This window comes from Wyeomyia smithii, chromosome 3, assembly GCF_029784165.1.
Source record: "Wyeomyia smithii strain HCP4-BCI-WySm-NY-G18 chromosome 3, ASM2978416v1, whole genome shotgun sequence".
Classification (NCBI taxonomy): Eukaryota; Metazoa; Arthropoda; class Insecta; order Diptera; family Culicidae; genus Wyeomyia; species Wyeomyia smithii.
In genome coordinates, this window is record NC_073696.1 from 5,724,850 (window position 1) to 5,746,521 (window position 21,672).

The window sequence follows — 21,672 nt, forward strand, 5'->3', positions numbered from 1 at the left end:
CATATGATTGGTACATTGTTGGTGAAAATTCGACCTTGAAACTTTTAATCAATTTTCACTGTTTAACAATGAAGTGATAATGAAAATTGAAGAATCACAAAATTGTCCATCATTTTATCAATCCAACGACATATCGATTATTGTGGTCCATCATGTGGTTTCATCAGTATAACCGTTTGAAATCTTTCATTCCGTCGTTACATCTTGGTTTTAGTTTTCGCGGAATGTATCTCGGTATAGTGCGGTTAGACGTAGTCCTACGTCAAAAAGTTCTGCACGCTGAAAAATAAATTCTCGCCTAACATGTGAAAAGGGCCCATGTGCCACATGTAAACAAGCCAAATTTTCTAGTTTTTTGATAAATACAAGCGAAATCTGCCCTTACCAATAGGCTTAATTGATAAAAGAATTTACTCTTAATCAAACAATCTTATTTGTAAGGGTAGATTAAGCTTGTATTCATTGAAAAACGTGAATTTGTGGCTTGTTTATATATAGCACATGGGCCCTTTTCACATGCTCGGCGAGAATTAAATTTTCAAAAGATCGAAAAAATCAAATCGAAAAATGAACAATCTTTTCAAGTTTTCCAAGGCGAAAGAATCGATTCAAAAAAATTTAAAGATCGTATTCGACGAAATCCAGCCCGGTCAGCTGGCTCGTGAAATGAACATGAGCCATCAAACTATGCATAAAATAATCAAAAATAGCCTTGAATACGAATCTGTCAGGCAACAAAAGATTCACGGATTATCTCGCAGAAATAGGGTTGCTAGCTCTCGATTGCTACTGACGACTCGCGCTGCTTACAGCATAATTATTTCAGATGAAAAATTATTTACTTATTGAATGATCGTGTGTATGGAGAATGTCTCCGTGATATTCCACCCGATAAATGAGGAGTGGAACGATTCCAGAATGTTTCAGCTGTGATGGAGAGCAATATCCAAAGTTGCCACTGCTATTGATCAACAGGGGTGTGAAAATCAACAAAGAGTATTATCTACAAGTTGTAGACTAAAACACGTCATCAAAGACTGCCGCCTTGTGCTAAGAAATTATTTGGAGAAGAAAGTTTTTTGCTTTTAACAGGATTCGGCGCCAGCGCATTGGCTCAACCTTGTCCCAATTCGAATTCATTGGAATTGCGGGTGCTTAGTAAAGATCTGGGATTAAATGCCGATAGAAGTCGTGCGTGCTTGCGATAATTTTAAAAAGTGTTTGCGGGCCGTAATCAAATGCAAAGGCCAAAGACTTGAACTGAACTAATCCTACTGAGCCTTTAATACTCTACCATGCATACCGGTTAAGAATCCACTACTGACAGGTAAAGATTTGAGAGGACAAAGGGTAAAACGTACTAAGTTTGTGTTCAACTCGATGGGGTAAAATATGCATTTTTCAGTTTTTTTCTCCGATATTTAGAAAGAAAAATGTTTAATGGGGTTTAGATTCAAAAATAAAAAGAAATCGTTCGAGCAAGTACAACTTTTCAGCATAAGCTCCTCTATTGGCGATTTAACGCTAACTAAAACTAAAAAATGACCGAGCGACTTCTGGATTTGAACTTCAGAACTAGGAAAATGATGATAGATTTTATTTTTATCCAAATCTGATTTATACAAGAGACTGTTTTCATGTGATAAAATGGATTTTCTTGACGTCAATAACAATGCAGCTGGTTAGAAATTTTATGCAGCCTATAGTAGACTGATTACTGTCAAGAAAACACATATGAAATAGGGTATATATGAAATCCGGCTTAATTTTTAATTTGAGGTTATATTTTTACAGGAGTTGGACGGTACGTAGCGTGTTGGAATTGTATTTTCGTAGTTTAAATCTACCGTCTAGTGAAAAAATCTAAATATTTGAAGTTTCCCGCTACCTAAACTCGTGATAACTGACTGCAAAAAGAATTTTGATAGGTGAAATGCTGCCTGCAAATCATCATCAACATTTTTACTGCAGCGCCAGCTGTCAGTAGAATAGTCATTTTAATCGCCTATTTTGAAGAATCTTGCATCACAGATGAACAGACGCACCCCGAAAATCAATTTCATGGATCGAAATAACGATCAATTTAAATGAATCTCAGCTACGCGAAATATTCCCGCCGCATCGGTGGAGGTACTGATCTGCCGTGGGATAACAAAGTAACGTAAATGCCGTTTTCTTGAATATTGGGTTTTTATGCAAATTTGTTCGTTATTCGAAGATCCATCTTTTGGTATCAAGTAACAAGTGACAGGTAACCCGTTCGTTTTTGAGCCGTATTGAAAAACTGATCAAATGAGTGTACGTCATAATGTGATATCACGTCAGTGATGAGCTTCTTCTTCCTTGAGGGGCGACAACTGGCTTCTTATTCTTCTTCATCACTCACCTTGATGATCCCTGTTGTTTTTTTTAAATAAGGGGGCTTGTTAGTAGTTTGAGTATTTATGATAAATATTAGTAAATAATGAGTATGTGTGTCCAATCACAAATGCTGACTTCCCAACACTCTTAGAAAAATTGTAATTTTAACTGTTAGAATTTGTTTGCTTTCGCAATTAGGACTTATCATTCGTAGGGATTTGAACCTACTTGTCAAGAAAGGGAAGTAAACTTACAACTAACTTAATTGCTAACTTATTGGCTATAAAGAGAGCCTATCGTAGCAATTGAGGATTGCAACGGGTTTTGTCGAAAATTGTTAATAATTTTATTTGACATAGCTTCTAATGGTTCAACACCAGTATGTCTATGTAATTCGAGTGTACCAAACCAAGGAGGACGCTTCAAAATCATTTTCAGAATTCTATTCTGAATCGTTTGAAGCGTATTCTTTCTTGTTAAACAGCAACTTGACCAGATCGGTACAGCTAATGCTAAAAATTTGCTTGTATATCAAAAGTTTGTTTTTTGAACAAAGTTTGGAATTTCTATTTATAAGAGGATATAAACATCTCGTATATTTGTTGCATTTTGCTTGTATATTTTCAATCGATGATTATGGCTCATTCATTGACTCTTCTAAATGGTACTCTTCGCGCTAGCAATGCGCCTCAACATGTATGTTCTTAACTTATTTCCGACATTAAGCAGCGATATGTCGTTCTTATGCCTCATGCAAAACCGTATCCATTCCTTGTGCACTTTTCGGAAATTAGTTGCAAATTAATCATACTTAGATCCGAATAAGATCCCTTACCACAGACTAACAGACATAACACTTTGAACAAATCTTCAATACAATCATAGTTCGAATGATACCAGTACCCCACGTTAGTAACACTAGCACCATCTGTTGCCGTGTTTGCGCTGCGTCATGTTTTTCGACATCAGCATTAGTGTACGTGTTGAGAACCACAAAAACTGTGTGAGATTGCAAGATAGCGCTCCAGACGGTATTATCGCGCGATGACTGTCATTCGATTGGAAATTTGAAATGATCGTTTTTTGTGGCAATGGAACTAGGTTCCAGTGTTACGACTGTTAGCCTGTGCTCTTACTATGCTCGTATTTGAACGCTTTGTACTTAATTTTGAATGTTCACTAGAATATTTTAGATTATATTAACGTCGCAGCACTAAATCGAAATCGCGACTTTCGTTGCGCGCGACTTTTCGCTGCGACTTTAAATATCCTTACGTAGAAGTCAGGCCTTAGACGCGCCTTTGCTTTTGCACTGGGTTGTATGTGACTTTTTTGTGGCTCCATTTCCATTTCGAACCCACCGTGGTTCCAATATTTCGCTTGTTATTTTTTGGTCATATAAAAATGGCGTCTTTTCATAGCGTTATACAGCGCACTATTTGCGACGTAAGTTATAATATGTGGCATGAGAGTAAAATCAATTGTCGCCAGTCGACTTATAAAAAACTAAAAAAATCATAAAATCATAAAAAAACTATAAATCAAAACATGTTGTTCAGCAAAACTGCCAAAATCAAAATAGTAAGCCAGATGATAAATTTGAACGCACTCGGAGTTTTCAATTTCAGCCAATAAGTGAGCGGTTCCCAAAGTGGATGCAAATTTATACCCAGTCGTTTCGGCTGAATATCGGCTTAGCGTTTTTAAAAACGCAAATTTTTTGTGTGAGCTGCGCCACCTACACGTCAACCAAGATTTCTATGTTAGCGAACGGCGCGAGGCGGGGCGAACATGGCAGCGAACAGTCAGCTAAAGAGAATAACGACCAAAACAATAACTCATCACACGCGTTTCAGAACTGTCAAACTGGATACAGCAATTTGCGAGCATCTGCATTCGAAGTCTCGTTCTGAAAAGTGGAAAAAAGTGAATGTGCTGACGTGAATAATTTTAGAATAACCTTTTCAGTGAATCATCTGACTGTTCTGTAATAAAAAACCTTAGTTTATCTTTCATTAAATGCACCAATCGCTCTCGATCTTCCTAAATAGAGTAGTCTCGTGCAACGTTGGCAGGCTTGCGCTAAAGCAGTCCTCGTTTTTCTGCAGCTCGGCGCGGAGATTTCATCATCTTTTGCGGGTAAATCGATACTGCCTTTCGCCGGCAAGTGCAGCTTACAGCCAGCAGGCAGCGGTCAGTAAACCTTTCATCTGGGGCTCCAATAAGAAACACCGTGATTTTAAACTAAAACAGCAGCTGTTGGAAAACATGACCATGGATCCGAAAATTGAGGAAGTTTTGGCCCCATTGCGGCAGGCCGTTAAAGAGCAGGTAAGAATGTTATTCATGAGTGAAGCTGTGATTCAATTAATTTCCTCCGCAGGGTGACTTAGTGCGGAAGTTGAAAACGGAAAAGGCTCCGGAGATTGATGTTAAGAAAGCGGTCAATGAACTAAAGGCTCGTAAGAAGATTTTGGAAGATAAGGAACTTAGCCTTGCTCCGGCGGTTGCAACCTTCGACCGTGCTCGGATGGAAGATTTGTTGAAGCGCCGGTTCTTTTACGACCAGAGTTTCGCCATCTACGGTGGAATCACCGGTCAGTACGATTTTGGCCCGATGGGTTGCGCTTTAAAATCGAATATGATCAATGCCTGGCGGCAGTTCTTCGTGCTAGAGGAACAGATGCTCGAAGTAGACTGTTCGATTTTGACTCCCGAACCAGTACTGAAAGCATCCGGTCACGTCGACCGGTTCGCAGATTTGATGGTGAAAGATGTAGTGAATGGAGAATGCTTTCGGTTGGATCATTTAATCAAAAATCACTTGGAGAAAATTTCGGCAGCGAAGGATGCTACCCAAGAGCTGAAAGACGAGTGTACGGACATCGTCATCAAGTTGGACGGCATGAACAAGAACGAAATGGCAGCAATTTTGAAGAAGTTCGGTATGAAGAGTCCAATCACTGGAAACGAGTTAACGGAACCGATTGAGTTCAATCTGATGTTTGGAACCCAGATTGGTCCCACTGGTTTGGTGAAGGGATTCCTGCGGCCTGAAACAGCTCAGGGCATTTTTGTCAACTTTAAACGGTTGTTGGAGTTCAATCAGGGTAAGCTTCCGTTCGCGGCAGCTCAGATTGGAAATTCGTTCCGCAACGAAATTTCACCCCGATCTGGTTTGATTCGGGTTCGTGAGTTTACTATGTGTGAAATCGAACATTTCTGTGACCCCCAATTGAAGGATCATCCTAAGTTTGAAAGCGTTAAGGATGTTATCATGACATTGTACTCGGCTTGCAATCAGATGGATGGTAAAAGTGCCCAGCAGATAACGATTGGTGATGCCGTGGGCAGAGGATTGGTAGCAAATGAAACTTTGGGTTACTTTATGGCTCGAATCCAGCAGTTCATGCTTAAAATTGGTATCCTTCCGGATCGGTTACGCTTCCGGCAACATATGGGCAACGAAATGGCGCATTATGCTTGTGACTGTTGGGATGCAGAATGTTTGACCAGTTACGGATGGATCGAATGCGTCGGTTGTGCCGATCGGTCTGCTTACGATCTGACGCAGCATACCAACGCAACTGGAGTTAAGCTGGTAGCGGAGAAGAAACTTCCGGCCCCTAAAACTATAGAAGTAACTGAGGTGGTTCCCAATAAAGCGGCGATTGGAAAGGCGTTTAAGAAAGAAGCAAAATCTATAACCGAAATGTTGGCAAAACTTAGTCTTTCGGATGTGGAAGTTATTGGGCAAAGTTTGGCCGAGTCCGGCAAACACACGCTGACCGTAAATGGTGCGGATGTCGAGCTCAGTGCGGAGATGATCGCTGTTAAGACTAGCTCCAAGACCGTTCATGTCGAGGAAATCACTCCCAGTGTTATTGAACCATCGTTTGGCGTTGGTCGTATTATGTACTCACTGTTAGAGCACAGCTTCCGAATGCGTGAAGGTGATGAGCAGCGAAGCTACTTCTCACTACCTCCGGTAGTCGCTCCACTGAAATGCTCCGTACTGCCACTCAGCAACAATGCCGAATTTGTGCCGTTCGTCAAACAAATTTGTAAGATAAATTTTTTATTTAATTTACTCATGAAATAAAAATATTACGTTCCTTTTAGCAACCGCTCTGACAAGCGTTGATGTTTCCCACAAGGTGGATGATTCCAGCGGATCGATTGGCCGTCGGTATGCTCGTACGGATGAAATCGCTATCCCCTACGGTATTACGATCGATTTCGATACATTAAACGAGCCGCACAGTGTGACACTGCGCGAACGTGACTCGATGAAGCAAGTTCGAATTGGGGTAACATTCTCATTCGTTCAGATATCATAAGAATAAAGTGAGAAACATGTTATTTTTCTTACACAGTTAGCTGAGGTGGCCGAAGTGGTGCGGAATTTGTCTACTGGTAGGCTCAGCTGGATCGATGTTGAAGACAAATATCCTAAGTTTGAACAACAAGAGGCGAGCTCCAAGTGAAATGGCCTAGTAGTAACGGTAACTACACATTAAAAGAAAAAAAAACGATTGATGATCTTAGATATCGCTGTTTAATTGCATTTGTCTGGCTCTGCATTTTATTTCAATTATTTTCAGTAAACAAAGTAATCCTGCAAACGTTTCATTCTCTCTTAGTAGTTTGGAATTATTGAAATCCCTTTTGCAATAGGTTTAAGAGAGAAACAAAACCTATTACATTTTTAGTCTTTTATATTAATTGAAATTCAGTATTTTGAACAAAAATGAGAATCAAGAGTATACACTCAGATAACTGTTTGCTGTTGGGAATGAAAAAAAACTTCCCATACCGGGAATCGAACCCGGGCCTTCCGGGTGAGAGCCGGATATCCTAACCACTAGACAATATGGGACTTGTGACGATGGTAGTAAACGAGCTAATATTAATGCTGACATTACTTTTAGAGAATTTGGTTATACAGTATCGGAAAAAAAAAATTTTCGTATTCATGCTTCCAAAATTAAAATAACAAATGTATAATTTCATATTCATTGAAGAACTCAATATAAAAGTTATAATAATATAAGTTCAAAACATCGTCTGGGAGTTAAAACGAATTTTGAGATTCGATAGACCGTTAAAAGATTGTTCTTGAGATCAGCAGCATTATAGAAACAAACAACTAAAAAGCTTGTGCTTGTAGAGAATTTCAGATTTATTAATCCATCACCTGTAAAATAGTAGAAATAAGTCTCCTAGACTTATTACTATTATAAATATTATATTTTCTTAGGATCACGTAAATAGATTCTAACGCCCCTTGAGTTGTTCTATCACTTGTTCTGCAACAATCGTTTTTTGAACATCCGTTACACCACCGTAGATTTCCGTGATTCTTGCATCCCGGTAGAATCGCTCGGCCGGCATGTTTTTCACGTATCCCATTCCACCCATGATTTGTAGGCAATTGTGCGCAGCAAAAGTGGCAGTTTCACCGGCGAACCATTTGGCCATCGAGCAGGCTTTGGTCGAGCGCTCGTTCCGATCAATCTCGACCGCCGCTTTTCTAACTAACAGTCTGGTGCTTTCGATTCGGAGCGCCATTTCAGCAATCCTAGTTTGAACGGATGATAGTTTAAGCAGTGGTTGACCGAAAGCAATCCTCTGCTCGGCATAGCCGACAGCAGCCTCCAGTGCTGCCTGTGCTATTCCAAGCGCTTGCGATGCGATACCTATGCGAGCTCGATCCAATTGCTCCATTGCCAGGCGGAAACCGCCGCCTATTGATCCGAGAACGTTCGAACTACGAACACGCACATTGTCTAGGTGTAAATTGCACGTTGATGTTGCTCGAATTCCAAGCTTATCCTCATTGGGACCAACTGTTAATCCAGTTGCATTATCGAAATCCAGTAGAAAAGCTGTAATGCCCTTATACTTTAAATCAGTATCAACGGTGGCAAAGATAACGCCATACTGTGCCTCCTTCGCTGAGGTAACCCACGCCTTCGTTCCGTTAAGAATCCAAAAATCGCCCTCTCGCTGGGCTTTTGTGTTTAGTGCGGCTACATCAGAGCCCGCATCGGATTCACTTAGTGCAAATACGCCTATCGAGTTGTTAGAATATTTCCCGAAAAAATGCTGCTTCTGTTCCTCAGCTCCTACTCGATTTAGTAAATTTGCGAACAAACAATTGTGTATCGAGACTATTGAGCCGGTACTCCCACAGCCTCTGGACAGTTCCTCGACGACTAGAGACAGCGCTAGCATGTTCAAACCCGAGCCTGCATACTCAGGATCAACGGTCACCCGCATGAGTCCCAAATCCGCCAACTTCGCGATTTGTTCCGCGGGGAAGCGTGCATCTCGATCCAGTTCTGCCGCCACCGGCTTGAGCTCGCGATCCGCGAAGCTGTGGCATGTTTTCTGGAGCTCCTGCAGGTGTGCGGGCAGTTCGCAGATGCTAAAATTTCGAGCCGCTGATGCTGTTGGAAGTGCGTATCACAAGAATTATATCACGAAGCTTTAACTAATTTGAACTTGAATTCACCTACCGATTGGAGGAATAATTTTGCGCAACATCCTTGAAACATCCAAACTGGACACCGGCGTCAATCGATCATGCTAGATGACTAGTGGAAATTGAGCTAGCACTGGATATGGAAATTAGGCAAATAATGTAGCTTCTCTCTGCTATCAACTGATAACATTTTATAACAGGCCACTTTCAGTTGCCTTTGTTTTGTTTTCGTCTCCCACCCCTTCGGGGTGATTGAAATAATATGTAACATGTTTCGAAAAGTTTTGGATTTGGAACATATGGGGATATGGACGTTATTCATGAAGATATCTGGCCGTTTTTAGCTCTCTGCAATTTCTTAAAAAAAAAATTAACAATACATTGTAGGGACAATTTAACAAAAATTAACAATACATTGTCAGGGAGGTCGTAAAATAATATATACACTCAAAATATTTTTCACGTTATTGTTACGTGAAATTTCATGTACTTATTCATTTTCTGTCATTTTGCATGATGTATGTGACAAACATAACATCTACGTGAAAATCACATGCATACTATGTTTTATCACGTAGCATCTACATCAAATTGGCAACGTCAAACAGAATGAAGTATCGCGTGAACTCTTCGTGCGAAAATACACAGGAATCAAAATGGCGAAGTTGTTGTCTGATTCAGTCTTTGAACATGAAGGGTATTCCTCGATGAATTCCCAATTAGTGAGCTTTAGAAAAACCATAAGTATCCGGCATCGAGATTTCACACAGATTCAGTTCAAATTGCGAGGAATTTCCTGAACATAAAAAGTTGCAGCTAACAGTGATGATCGCCAACGAATGTCGCAATATCATTTTGCCATCATGTATGTCGTTCAATTCATTTACGAATTGGCGATTTTGCATGCGAGTGCGACTTTGCAAGCAACATATTTGGATAATTTCTGAAAACTATTCCTAGTCTAAAGAATTTGGGAAACCAAAATTAAAAATTATACGTTGTACGAAACGTAGAACCTATCAGACAATCAAATGCTTTTCATTTTACCGGTAGTTAAATTCTACGTGAAACTCACATGAAATGCATATGCTACTGCATACAGAGATGCCAGATGTTTTTGAAAAATGTCTGCAACTGCTCGAAAAACCGGAAAAATGTGCTCGAAATCTGAAAAAAATCTATCTGTAATCCGAAAAAATTTCGCTCCCGCAGGCAAAAGTCTGTGAAAATTTGCACACATTTTTAGAAAATCTGCGCAAATATAAGAAGACTCTGACAAAAATCTGCCAGACAAATCTGCACATTTGGTATCCCTGACTGCATAAGATTCATACACTCAAAATATTTTTCACATTATTGTTACGTGAAATTTCCTGTACTTCTTCATTTTCTGTCATTTTGCATGATTTATGTGACAAACATGACATCTACGTGAAAATCATATGCATACTATGTTTTATCACGTAGCATCTACGTCAAAACAGAATGAAGTATCGCGGGAACTCTCCGTGCGAAAATACACAGAAATCAAAATGGCGAAGCTGTTGTGTAATTCAGTCTCTGAACACAAAAAGGAATTTCTCGATGACTTGCCAATAAGTGAGCTTTAGAAAACCATAAGAATCCCTTACAGATTCCACACAGATTCAGTTTAAATGAGGAGGAATTACCTGAACATAGACAGTTGCAGTTAACAGTAATTATCGCCGGCAAATGTCGCAATATCATTTTGTCATTTTGCATGTCGTTAAATTCATTTACGAATTGGCGATTTTGCATGCCCGTGCGACTTATCATGCAACATATTTGGGTAATTTCTGAAACTATTTTCAGTCTATCAAGAATTTGGGAAACCACAATAAAAAATTTTATGTTGCATAAAACGTAGTAGCTATCAGACAATCAAATGCTTTTCACTTTACCGGTAGTTGAATTCTACGTGAAACTCACATGAAATGCATATGTCTACTGAATAAGATTCACATGACAAATAATCTCAACATCTCATGATGAACTCAAATGACAATCACGTAAAATCTACGTGAAAATGACAGTGGAAAATATTCACATAACTTTTCCGGTAAATATAACGTGAAAAATATTTTGAGTGTAGGATAAATCATCTCACCAGTTCATGATGAACTCAAATGACAATCACGTAAAATCTACGTGAAAATGACAGTGGAAAATATTCACATAACTTTTCCGGTAAGTATAACGTGAAAAATATTTTGAGTGTAGGATAAATCATCTCACCAGTTCATGATGAACTCAAATGACAATCACGTAAAATCTACGTGAAAATGACAGTGGAAAATATTCACATAACTTTTCCGGTAACTATAACGTGAGAAATATTTTGAGTGATAGATATGAAGGCTTAATTATGCACACAAGGTATTCTAGTCGTAAAAAGAGCGAGTGTGAAGGCATTTGCTCAGCTCCTACTCGATTTAGTAAATTTGCGAACAAACAATTGTGTATCGAGACTATTGAGCCGGTACTCCCACAGCCTCTGGACAGTTCCTCGACGACTAGAGACAGCGCTAGCATGTTCAAACCCGAGCCTGCATACTCAGGATCAACGGTCACCCGCATGAGTCCCAAATCCGCCAACTTCGCGATTTGTTCCGCGGGGAAGCGTGCATCTCGATCCAGTTCTGCCGCCACCGGCTTGAGCTCGCGATCCGCGAAGCTGTGGCATGTTTTCTGGAGCTCCTGCAGGTGTGCGGGCAGTTCGCAGATGCTAAAATTTCGAGCCGCTGATGCTGTTGGAAGTGCGTATCACAAGAATTATATCACGAAGCTTTAACTAATTTGAACTTGAATTCACCTACCGATTGGAGGAATAATTTTGCGAAACATCCTTGAAACATCCAAACTGGACACCGGCGTCAATCGATCATGCTAGATGACTAGTGGAAATTGAGCTAGCACTGGATATGGAAATTAGGCAAATAATGTAGCTTCTCTCTGCTATCAACTGATAACATTTTATAACAGGCCACTTTCAGTTGCCTTTGTTTTGTTTTCGTCTCCCACCCCTTCGGGGTGATTGAAATAATATGTAACATGTTTCGAAAAGTTTTGGATTTGGAACATATGGGGATATGGACGTTATTCATGAAGATATCTGGCCGTTTTTAGCTCTCTGCAATTTCTTAAAAAAAAAATTAACAATACATTGTAGGGACAATTTAACAAAAATTAACAATACATTGTCAGGGAGGTCGTAAAATAATATATACACTCAAAATATTTTTCACGTTATTGTTACGTGAAATTTCATGTACTTATTCATTTTCTGTCATTTTGCATGATGTATGTGACAAACATAACATCTACGTGAAAATCACATGCATACTATGTTTTATCACGTAGCATCTACATCAAATTGGCAACGTCAAACAGAATGAAGTATCGCGTGAACTCTTCGTGCGAAAATACACAGGAATCAAAATGGCGAAGTTGTTGTCTGATTCAGTCTTTGAACATGAAAGGTATTCCTCGATGAATTCCCAATTAGTGAGCTTTAGAAAAACCATAAGTATCCGGCATCGAGATTTCACACAGATTCAGTTCAAATTGCGAGGAATTTCCTGAACATAAAAAGTTGCAGCTAACAGTGATGATCGCCAACGAATGTCGCAATATCATTTTGCCATCATGTATGTCGTTCAATTCATTTACGAATTGGCGATTTTGCATGCGAGTGCGACTTTGCAAGCAACATATTTGGATAATTTCTGAAAACTATTCCTAGTCTAAAGAATTTGGGAAACCAAAATTAAAAATTATACGTTGTACGAAACGTAGAACCTATCAGACAATCAAATGCTTTTCATTTTACCGGTAGTTAAATTCTACGTGAAACTCACATGAAATGCATATGCTACTGCATACAGAGATGCCAGATGTTTTTGAAAAATGTCTGCAACTGCTCGAAAAACCGGAAAAATGTGCTCGAAATCTGAAAAAAATCTATCTGTAATCCGAAAAAATTTCGCTCCCGCAGGCAAAAGTCTGTGAAAATTTGCACACATTTTTAGAAAATCTGCGCAAATATAAGAAGACTCTGACAAAAATCTGCCAGACAAATCTGCACATTTGGTATCCCTGACTGCATAAGATTCATACACTCAAAATATTTTTCACATTATTGTTACGTGAAATTTCCTGTACTTCTTCATTTTCTGTCATTTTGCATGATTTATGTGACAAACATGACATCTACGTGAAAATCATATGCATACTATGTTTTATCACGTAGCATCTACGTCAAAACAGAATGAAGTATCGCGGGAACTCTCCGTGCGAAAATACACAGAAATCAAAATGGCGAAGCTGTTGTGTAATTCAGTCTCTGAACACAAAAAGGAATTTCTCGATGACTTGCCAATAAGTGAGCTTTAGAAAACCATAAGAATCCCTTACAGATTCCACACAGATTCAGTTTAAATGAGGAGGAATTACCTGAACATAGACAGTTGCAGTTAACAGTAATTATCGCCGGCAAATGTCGCAATATCATTTTGTCATTTTGCATGTCGTTAAATTCATTTACGAATTGGCGATTTTGCATGCCCGTGCGACTTATCATGCAACATATTTGGGTAATTTCTGAAACTATTTTCAGTCTATCAAGAATTTGGGAAACCACAATAAAAAAATTTATGTTGCATAAAACGTAGTAGCTATCAGACAATCAAATGCTTTTCACTTTACCGGTAGTTGAATTCTACGTGAAACTCACATGAAATGCATATGTCTACTGAATAAGATTCACATGACAAATAATCTCAACATCTCATGATGAACTCAAATGACAATCACGTAAAATCTACGTGAAAATGACAGTTAAAAATATTCACATAACTTTTCCGGTAAATATAACGTGAAAAATATTTTGAGTGTAGGATAAATCATCTCACCAGTTCATGATGAACTCAAATGACAATCACGTAAAATCTACGTGAAAATGACAGTGGAAAATATTCACATAACTTTTCCGGTAAGTATAACGTGAAAAATATTTTGAGTGTAGGATAAATCATCTCACCAGTTCATGATGAACTCAAATGACAATCACGTAAAATCTACGTGAAAATGACAGTGGAAAATATTCACATAACTTTTCCGGTAACTATAACGTGAGAAATATTTTGAGTGATAGATATGAAGGCTTAATTATGCACACAAGGTATTCTAGTCGTAAAAAGAGCGAGTGTGAAGGCATTTGCCTTAAGCCCTGTTAGATAGTTGCGTGATTTTAGATATCATTAACTATAGTTTATATCATTGTGTTGTTTAACTCGTTTGTTTTCTATTTATTTAGGCAATCTTAACATTTGAAACGAAGCTTTGCATGAAATTGAAATAAGTTCCTAGGAATTTGTCAATATTACTGAGTACATTTTGTGCCTTCCTGGTAATTTTACGCCACTAAAAAGGATCTTCTCGAACGGTACAAAGTGTCACTACAAAGTGTCCTGGCCATCCTCTTTTACATTTAGATTCACATTCTTTGCAACTTTACTAAAGCGTCTTTCACTTTCAAAGCTAATCATACGACTGACTCTCATCAGAGTTGCCAATAAAATTTTTGATTAAACTGGAAAAAGGCTGAAGAAAAAACTGGGGAAAACTGGATCCCGAATAAATTTTAAAAAAGCAAAAATATGATTGTGAGAGAGATTTTCTGTTATGGGGATTGAATCCAGTGTCAGTTCTGGATGCAACATCTAAAGAGATAACTCTTCGCAAAAAATTACTCATTTTAATCAAAACTGTTTTGTTTTGGGCTTACATTTTATTAAAATTATGGACTAAAAAGTTTCCTCTAACAGCGGCAAAATTTAAAATTACGCAATCAATTTATCTAAATTAAGAAAATAGAGCTTTTCCATTTACTTTTATCTTTAACAAAAGTATTAACATTTCAACATTTCCTTCCGTTACATCAGTGAAGTTTAAATTTCAATAATTTCTGACTTCGCTATCTTTTGGTATCTAGTTCCTCCAACATTTTTGTAACTGCTACGCAACAGAAAATAAATAGATTTTTGTATGGTACCGCTGCGGTTACCGCTGCGCGGAATATATACTCACGCATCTTGAAAAAGGCACGATGTGAATATATACAACGGAAGATTGATCAACATCAAAATAATAGCAAAGAGTTATGGAAAATTTTAAAATCATTAATAAAAAGTAGAGATAGTTGCCCGCAAACCATAACTTTTAATGGCTTAGAAGAACATTCGACGCGAGTGATTGCAAGTAAATTCAACAGTTATTTCGTTGATAGTGTTCAATCGATCAATCAGAGTATTGATTTGGTCAACGAACCACTCGAAATAATTCAGCCGGTCCATAATAACTGTAATTTTTATGGTTTTCATCCTATTACTTTTGCACAGTTGAAAGATATTTGTTTTTCTCTTGAGAGATCGGCTGGTATCGACAATGTCAACGCAAAAGTAATGCAAGATTGCTTCCATGTCATTGGACACGATCTGCTGGACCTTATCAATGAATCACTGCAAACAGGGCACGTGCCTCAGGTTTGGAAGGAATCACTTGTGGTTCCTATCCCCAAGATTAATGGGACGGATAAAGCCGAAGAGTTCCGCCCCATTAATATGTTGCACACATTAGAGAAAATTTTAGAACTAGTTGTGAAAGGCCAGCTGATGGATTATTTAAATAGTAATGATTTGCTAATCCCAGAGCAATCAGGTTATCGAGAGGGTCACTCTTGTGAGTCTGCTTTAAATCTGGTGTTAGCAAAATGGAAAGAAAAAATCGAGGCTAAAGAAACTATTTTTGCGGTGTTTTTGAATCTAAAACGCGCTTTTGAAACAATTTCTAGGCCCTTATTGTTACCAACATTGGAGCGCTTTGGTATCGTAGGGACAGCATACAAATGGTTTGAGAGCTATTTGTGTGCTAGAACTCAGAAGACTCGTTTTAATGATTCTGAATCGGATTCCATTGCTAATACACTTGGTGTACCGCAAGGAAGTGTTTTAGGGCCCATTTTGTTCATTATTTATATAATTGACATGAAGCGAGTTTTACGGTTTTGCGATATCAACTTATTTGCTGATGATACTGTTCTGTTCATTGCGGCTAAGAATCCTAATGACGTTGTGGCACTTTTAAATCAAGATTTACATTATCTGGCGAATTGGTTGAAATTTAAACAGCTTAAATTAAATATCAGCAAAACAAAGTACTTAATCATTTCTTCTTCCAACTCCAGACCAGACGTAAATATTGCAATCGATGGTGAGACAATTGATCGCGTAAACGAAATAAAGTATCTTGGAGTGATTATTGATGACAAATTAACTTTTAAGTCTCACATTGACAATGTCATCAAGAAAATTGCAAAAAAATACGGTATTCTGTGCCGTTTGAAAAATGAATTGACTGTTAGTAGTAAAATTAGTCTTTATAAGTCAATCATTTCACCACATATAGATTTTTGTTCATCCATAATATTTCTTGCAAACAATACACAAATGTTGAGACTGCAGCGCTTACAAAATAAAGTTATGCGATTAATATTAAGATGTTATAGATACACTTCCTCGAGTTTTATGCTGGACGCATTGCAATGGCTTTCTGTGAAGCAAAGAGTATATTTTCTGACAATGGTGTTTCTATATAAAATTTTTAATAATATGCTGCCTCGATATTGACGTTGGACTAACGTCTATATCGAAGTTAGGCACCTGAATTTGAAAATCTAGTAATTCAACCGGGGAAAACCAGGGAAAAGTGGTCAGGTTTTGAGCGCTTATATATCAGTCATTTCTTTTCAGAATTTCGAGGTTTTGGCATCAACCGATCAGAAATTCTTTTACGGTTGAATTTATGTAACAAAAATAACCTATTGTTCAGGATACACTATTGAAAAATTGATAAATCACATCGATTGTCTAAATCATACCGAGCAACCAATCACCACCTCTCTTCACAAGCACAGTCGACACTAACGGATACAACCGATCTGACTTTGTAAACAGTCTCACAGCTTTCAACCAATAACGAGCTCGCTTTCGGTAGCTGCAACAGGTGTTTCAACACCGTTTTAAAATGCTTCTTTTATCATTACCACTGAACAGATTCTAAACACCAATGGCTTGATTGATAGGGGAAATATTGCGCAAGATTGTCATATAATAATTTAAATATGTTTTCGATACTAAACTAGTTAAAAGTTGTGTTAAAAGTCGTGCACATTCAACCAATCACAAGCTCGCTTCTTGTTTGCTCGCGGATGGATTTTTGCTTTGGGCTATATAATAGCCTGTGTCGTCTCATAGCAGTCATCAGTTAACAAGTGAAGGCCACCAGGCCGGTCTTGTATAATCAGCAGCGGTGGCTGATTCCAGCGGCCAAACTGAGCTGCAGCAGAACCAGAGCGGTGGTATCAGGCAGCAGCGGCGGAGGTAGTGGGAAGCTGCATTTCTTCATTCAGTTCGGTGCTCCTTCGATCTGAGTTGGACCCCCCTAGCGGTAATCCAATTCAGATATCGTTGGGTGAAAACGTTGGGTGTGTGTGCAGTGTGCACATATAGCGTATGTGCATCTGTATTGCTATGACATTTGCGATGATAGGGATGGCGCTGTTGCGTGTGTATGGCTAGCTATAGCGTGTGTAAGACACTAGCATGTGTAGCATATTATGGCTATTGCGTGTATATCTTCAGCGTGTGTACGGATAGTTATAGCTTGTGTGTGGATAGCTGCTGCGTGTGTAATGATTAGTTATAGCGTATGTATGGATAGTAATAGCACATGGTTGGATAGCTTATGCGTGTGTATAGATAGTTGTATCGGATGTATGGAAAGGAATAGCGTGTGTATGGATAGCTATAGCTACAGCGTGTGTATGAATAGTTTTAACGCGTGTTTAGATAGTTATAGCATGTGTGTGAATAACTATAGCGGGTGTTCATCGAAGATTATTATTGTCATTTAAAATATTAAAACGTCTTAACGAACACAGTTGTGAATTTGAATTTACAGCAGCGATTTTAACTTCTTCAGCTAGTCTTTATTCATCGAGGAAAAATTACTACCTATGAATGATCAACACTTATTTACTAGAAATTTGATTTAGATCAAAACGGGTTCTTTTGAGTATCATAAGTTATTGGTAAAAAGAGTTGCAAGTTTTCTCAATGAGCATTCATTAAATTTTCGTTTTTGTTTCTCGGTGCGCGGTTTTGATTTTGTTTCTCGCACACAGAGAAAGAAACAAACTTGTCGCTATCGTGAAAAATAACAAAATAATTAGAAATGCTCTAATTACAACTGAAGAAGTTAAGATATTTTCCTGTCACTCGCCCAAACCTTGATAACAACTACCGAAAAACGTGTGATTGAGCTCTTGCTATATTGAGTTATTAAACCAAACGTTTTTTTTTTTCAAATACATGAAGTTATATGCTGGGCTGGAACTAACCTAGCATGAGTTTTATCGATTGAATGTCAAACAATTTTCAAATTTAAAATTTTCGGTTGAATCGTTCTGGGCTCCAATTTCAGATAGTTTCGTAAAGTTTGCTTTTTGCTTAGATAGGAAAATTTTACCAATTCGCTCAATTAAATGATTGTCTTGGTAGTGCAGCAAACAAAGGGTTGATTCGAATATGTATGAAATGACAGCGATTAAATAAAAGATATCCATTCTTTTAGTATATATTATTATTTATAACGTTTTAACGTCTCAGCATCCAGAAATGCACTGTTAGATAAAATTGCAGCAAATACAAGAGTTGCAATTCTCTCTATTATTTGTTTTAATGGAATATAAGAATACCGTAGTCCAATGTCATGCGGTCGTGTCTTGAATACCACCCTCCTACTTTTTTGTGTAATCGAATTGATAGGGGAAGTGATTTTCATAGGTACAACACTAGAAACGCGGATGATGCTAGAACACCAAATTTTCTTTTTGGAAGATCACAGAACTCTCTGTTGTACAAAGGAATAAATTTTTTCAATTCGATGCCAAGACAGGTAAAACGTGCAGCAACAATGGCGGAGTTTAAAAGGCTTTGTATTTCACACATAAAGTCTGTTTTGTAGACAGATTATATAGAATTTTTTGTAAATTAATGACGAAGATTGTAAAATTTATGTATTTTTTGAAGTAGAATACTTCTCTCAGGAAGTTCGGCTACATAGGGATGTGAAATGAAAATCTAAAACCGAAAAAAAGTGAAAAATATGTCCAATTTCAAATGCTAATAAATCGGTTAGTATTCGATGGATTTCCTTCGTTCTTGCAGCAATAGATTGGAAAATCTTCTAAGATTCTTCCCAAAGGAAAATAATTGTAATTTTATTATTCAAATTATTGTACTATTGAAAATAGTCAAGCCTTGTCAAAACGAAAAATTCGACCTCTGATTGGTCGTTATATGATTGCTTCCCAAGCACGGTCGACAGAATCATATACCTTGGAATTGAAACATACTGTTTGGCCTATATAAGAGCCTGTTTCAGCCGAAGCCGCTCATAATAGTTCTAGACAGCGACAACAGCAGTCGTCCTTCCTTAGTAGCAGCACTAGCCCTGTGGCGGGTCACCACATCTCAGAAGCAGCGCGGTTTTTCTCAGCGTGTGTCGCCAGACTGCAATTATTCCCCTCGTGTTGGGCAGCATGAAGATTGCCATCAGGAAATCCAATTTTGAAAATCAAAATGCTTTTTTCAAGGCAAATAAACAAGTCATTGAAAGTTAATAATTTTTGACAACGCAAGCAAGAATTCTGTGTTGGATCCTAGAAATTTAAATCTGTCGCACCCGTCTAATTTATGTATGTATGTCTAATTTTATGTAAAATAGCTTCCACAGTGCAAGTTGTCCGTGTATCTTAATTTCCCCACTGTTAGGGCAGCTCAAAGGTTGCGATCAGCAACCGATTTTGAACCGCAAAATGCCTTTTTCAAGGCATATAAACAAATAATTGAAGGTTAATAATTTTCTGGCATCAACACAAGCAGACATCCTGTGCGGGATGCAATCAAATTCTGTTGTAGTTGTCTAATTTTTACTTTATTTAGTAAACCCCCAACTGTAGGGGCAGTGCAAAGGCTGCGTTCAGCATAACCGACTTTGAATAACAAACTGCCCTGTTGAAACGCATTTACAAAGACAGTTAGTTCGACTATGCAGAACTAATATGAAGTCGATTCAATCAATCAGCATGAACAGAAATTCGTCGTCTCCCAGCTGCCAAGTTGCAACATGATGCAACACGCAACAGCGAGCGAACGAAATCGCTTGATGTTACAAACCGCAATAAGATACGGGTTAAAACCGTTGCGTGTGTGAGAGCACCATCGGTGTTTATTCGCTGAATACAATAATCATATGCGAATTGTGGAATAATTCGTCTAAAGAACATTAGAGAATGGAAAAACTGAACTGAAAGGCGTGGCCTATTACGTAGCACCCTTCGGCTATAAAAGTGTTTCTGGGAAAACTAGCTACATTCATTAGTCGGAAGGTGAGCTGGATGGACCGTCCACAACGTTGACAGCAGTAGCAGCAGATATCAGCACTCAGCAGTAACAGACAATAGCAGCGGGTTGCGCATGTGGCTGCCTTCAAATCAAACAAATTACTTGCCCTGTGGTTGATCACCACGCCTCATGGTCTTTTTCGCCTCTTTTCACCCTATTTTTGCGTATTTTTGGAAATATAGACCCTTTCCCGTGCCCTGCACATAATGAAAATATCACCTATCAATTTATTGACCAATTTTACATAAGAAATGCTATATTTAAGGTATCCAGCCCAGCGGCTTTAATTAGTGGGAATTTGGGTTCATTTTTGCCAGTGTGCGTTGGTCGAAATTTGACATCGCCAACCAGCGTTGCCGGTGCTATCAATGTTATGACTGGCTGTCTTGTGTGCCAAAAAGAGAAGCACACATTTTTATTCGACAAGTCTCTAAATGTGAATTTGTGTAGGTGTGAAGAGGCACGTTTGCTTTCGCCATGACAATGACAGCAGTCGCCAACCGTTGGGAACGGTTGGCGGCAAAAAAAGAAATGATTCTATTTTTTCCAACAGCAACAAGCTACGGTCGACCGCTGTGCTCTGGTTGGTCGAAAAAGAACGGATCGGTAGCGGTCAACCGCTGCAACGGCTAGTCTGATACAGGCTTAAAAGTATTCTACTTCAACCTTGCGGTCGTGGCTATGCACACACCCCTCCTGTGATTTTTTTTAAATTATTGGGTAAACTAAGCCTTTATGTTCACTGATGATGATGGATTTTTGTTTGAATTAGTTGTATAATATTTAATAGTAGAGTTTAAAAAAGAGTCGACTACACATGTTTGAGCCACGCGCACGTAGACTGACATAGACAATCTGGATATTGAGTACATCAGGATTAAACCCCTGAAATTGAAACAAAAAGCATATCGGGTTGGAAAGTTGCTTTTTGGTATGAAATAGCATATATGCTGTTATTCTGATTTTTGATATTTATCTGTTTTTACGATTTTGAACTAGGGTTGGGAGAAAAAACTGAAAAGGCTTGGGTTCGCCTGTGGACTGTAAAGCTCGTTATCGAGAACTATAGTATCACAGGATCTCTCTCGTAGTTTTGGATCGTTATCCAGAATCAATTCTGATTAGTTAACACTCCTAAATGTTAGGTTCAATTCCTAACCAAGTCCAGATAATTTTCGGGTTGGAAACGTTCTGGATGAGCCTTGGATCCATGATGGTATTGGAAAATCGTTTTTTTATACTCATTGTTAAATTATTGGTATTCTTTTGAAGGGTTAC

General features: G+C 38.3%; 2 protein-coding genes and 1 non-coding gene across 5 annotated transcripts; 1 reads left to right on the top strand and 2 right to left on the bottom strand.

Annotated features, from left to right (window-relative positions):
- The first annotated feature begins 4,213 nt into the window (after positions 1–4,213).
- On the top strand, positions 4,214–6,986 carry LOC129731702 (glycine--tRNA ligase). 3 transcript variants are annotated; one of them, XM_055691905.1, is made up of 5 exons: positions 4,214–4,348; positions 4,413–4,692; positions 4,745–6,425; positions 6,484–6,671; positions 6,738–6,986. In XM_055691905.1, the coding sequence occupies exons 2-5, from the start codon at positions 4,630–4,632 to the stop codon at positions 6,846–6,848; spliced, it is 2,043 nt and encodes a 680-aa protein (XP_055547880.1). In that variant the 5' UTR covers positions 4,214–4,348; positions 4,413–4,629; the 3' UTR covers positions 6,849–6,986. The 3 variants fall into 3 exon arrangements, with proteins under 3 accessions (XP_055547880.1, XP_055547881.1, XP_055547879.1); XM_055691906.1 differs by having other exon boundaries at positions 4,217–4,348; positions 4,470–4,692; XM_055691904.1 differs by having other exon boundaries at positions 4,223–4,692.
- A 182-nt stretch (positions 6,987–7,168) lies between these two features.
- Positions 7,169–7,240, bottom strand: Trnae-cuc (transfer RNA glutamic acid (anticodon CUC)). The gene has a single exon. It is a non-coding gene; the product is annotated as a tRNA-Glu (tRNA).
- A 279-nt stretch (positions 7,241–7,519) lies between these two features.
- Positions 7,520–12,298, bottom strand: LOC129731870 (short-chain specific acyl-CoA dehydrogenase, mitochondrial-like). Its single transcript, XM_055692230.1, has 4 exons — positions 11,686–12,298; positions 11,323–11,616; positions 8,883–9,205; positions 7,520–8,813 (listed from the first exon to the last, which is right to left on the bottom strand). Exons 3-4 carry the CDS (start codon positions 8,908–8,910, stop codon positions 7,639–7,641), a joined length of 1,203 nt encoding a protein of 400 aa, XP_055548205.1. The 5' UTR covers positions 8,911–9,205; positions 11,323–11,616; positions 11,686–12,298; the 3' UTR covers positions 7,520–7,638.
- Positions 12,299–21,672: the final 9,374 nt, after the last annotated feature.

Excerpts from the sequence above, each read along its gene's own strand:
- LOC129731702 (XM_055691904.1), top strand. The coding sequence starts at position 4,381 with ATGCACCAATCGCTCTCGATCTTCCTAAATAGAGTAGTCTCGTGCAAC. Across the intron at positions 4,693-4,744 it reads GGCAGGCCGTTAAAGAGCAG|GGTGACTTAGTGCGGAAGTT; the intron begins GTAAGAATGTTA and ends TTTCCTCCGCAG. Across the intron at positions 6,426-6,483 it reads GCCGTTCGTCAAACAAATTT|CAACCGCTCTGACAAGCGTT; the intron begins GTAAGATAAATT and ends CGTTCCTTTTAG.
- LOC129731870 (XM_055692230.1), bottom strand. The coding sequence starts at position 8,910 with ATGTTGCGCAAAATTATTCCTCCAATCG. Across the intron at positions 8,814-8,882 it reads CAAAATTATTCCTCCAATCG|CATCAGCGGCTCGAAATTTT; the intron begins GTAGGTGAATTC and ends CACTTCCAACAG.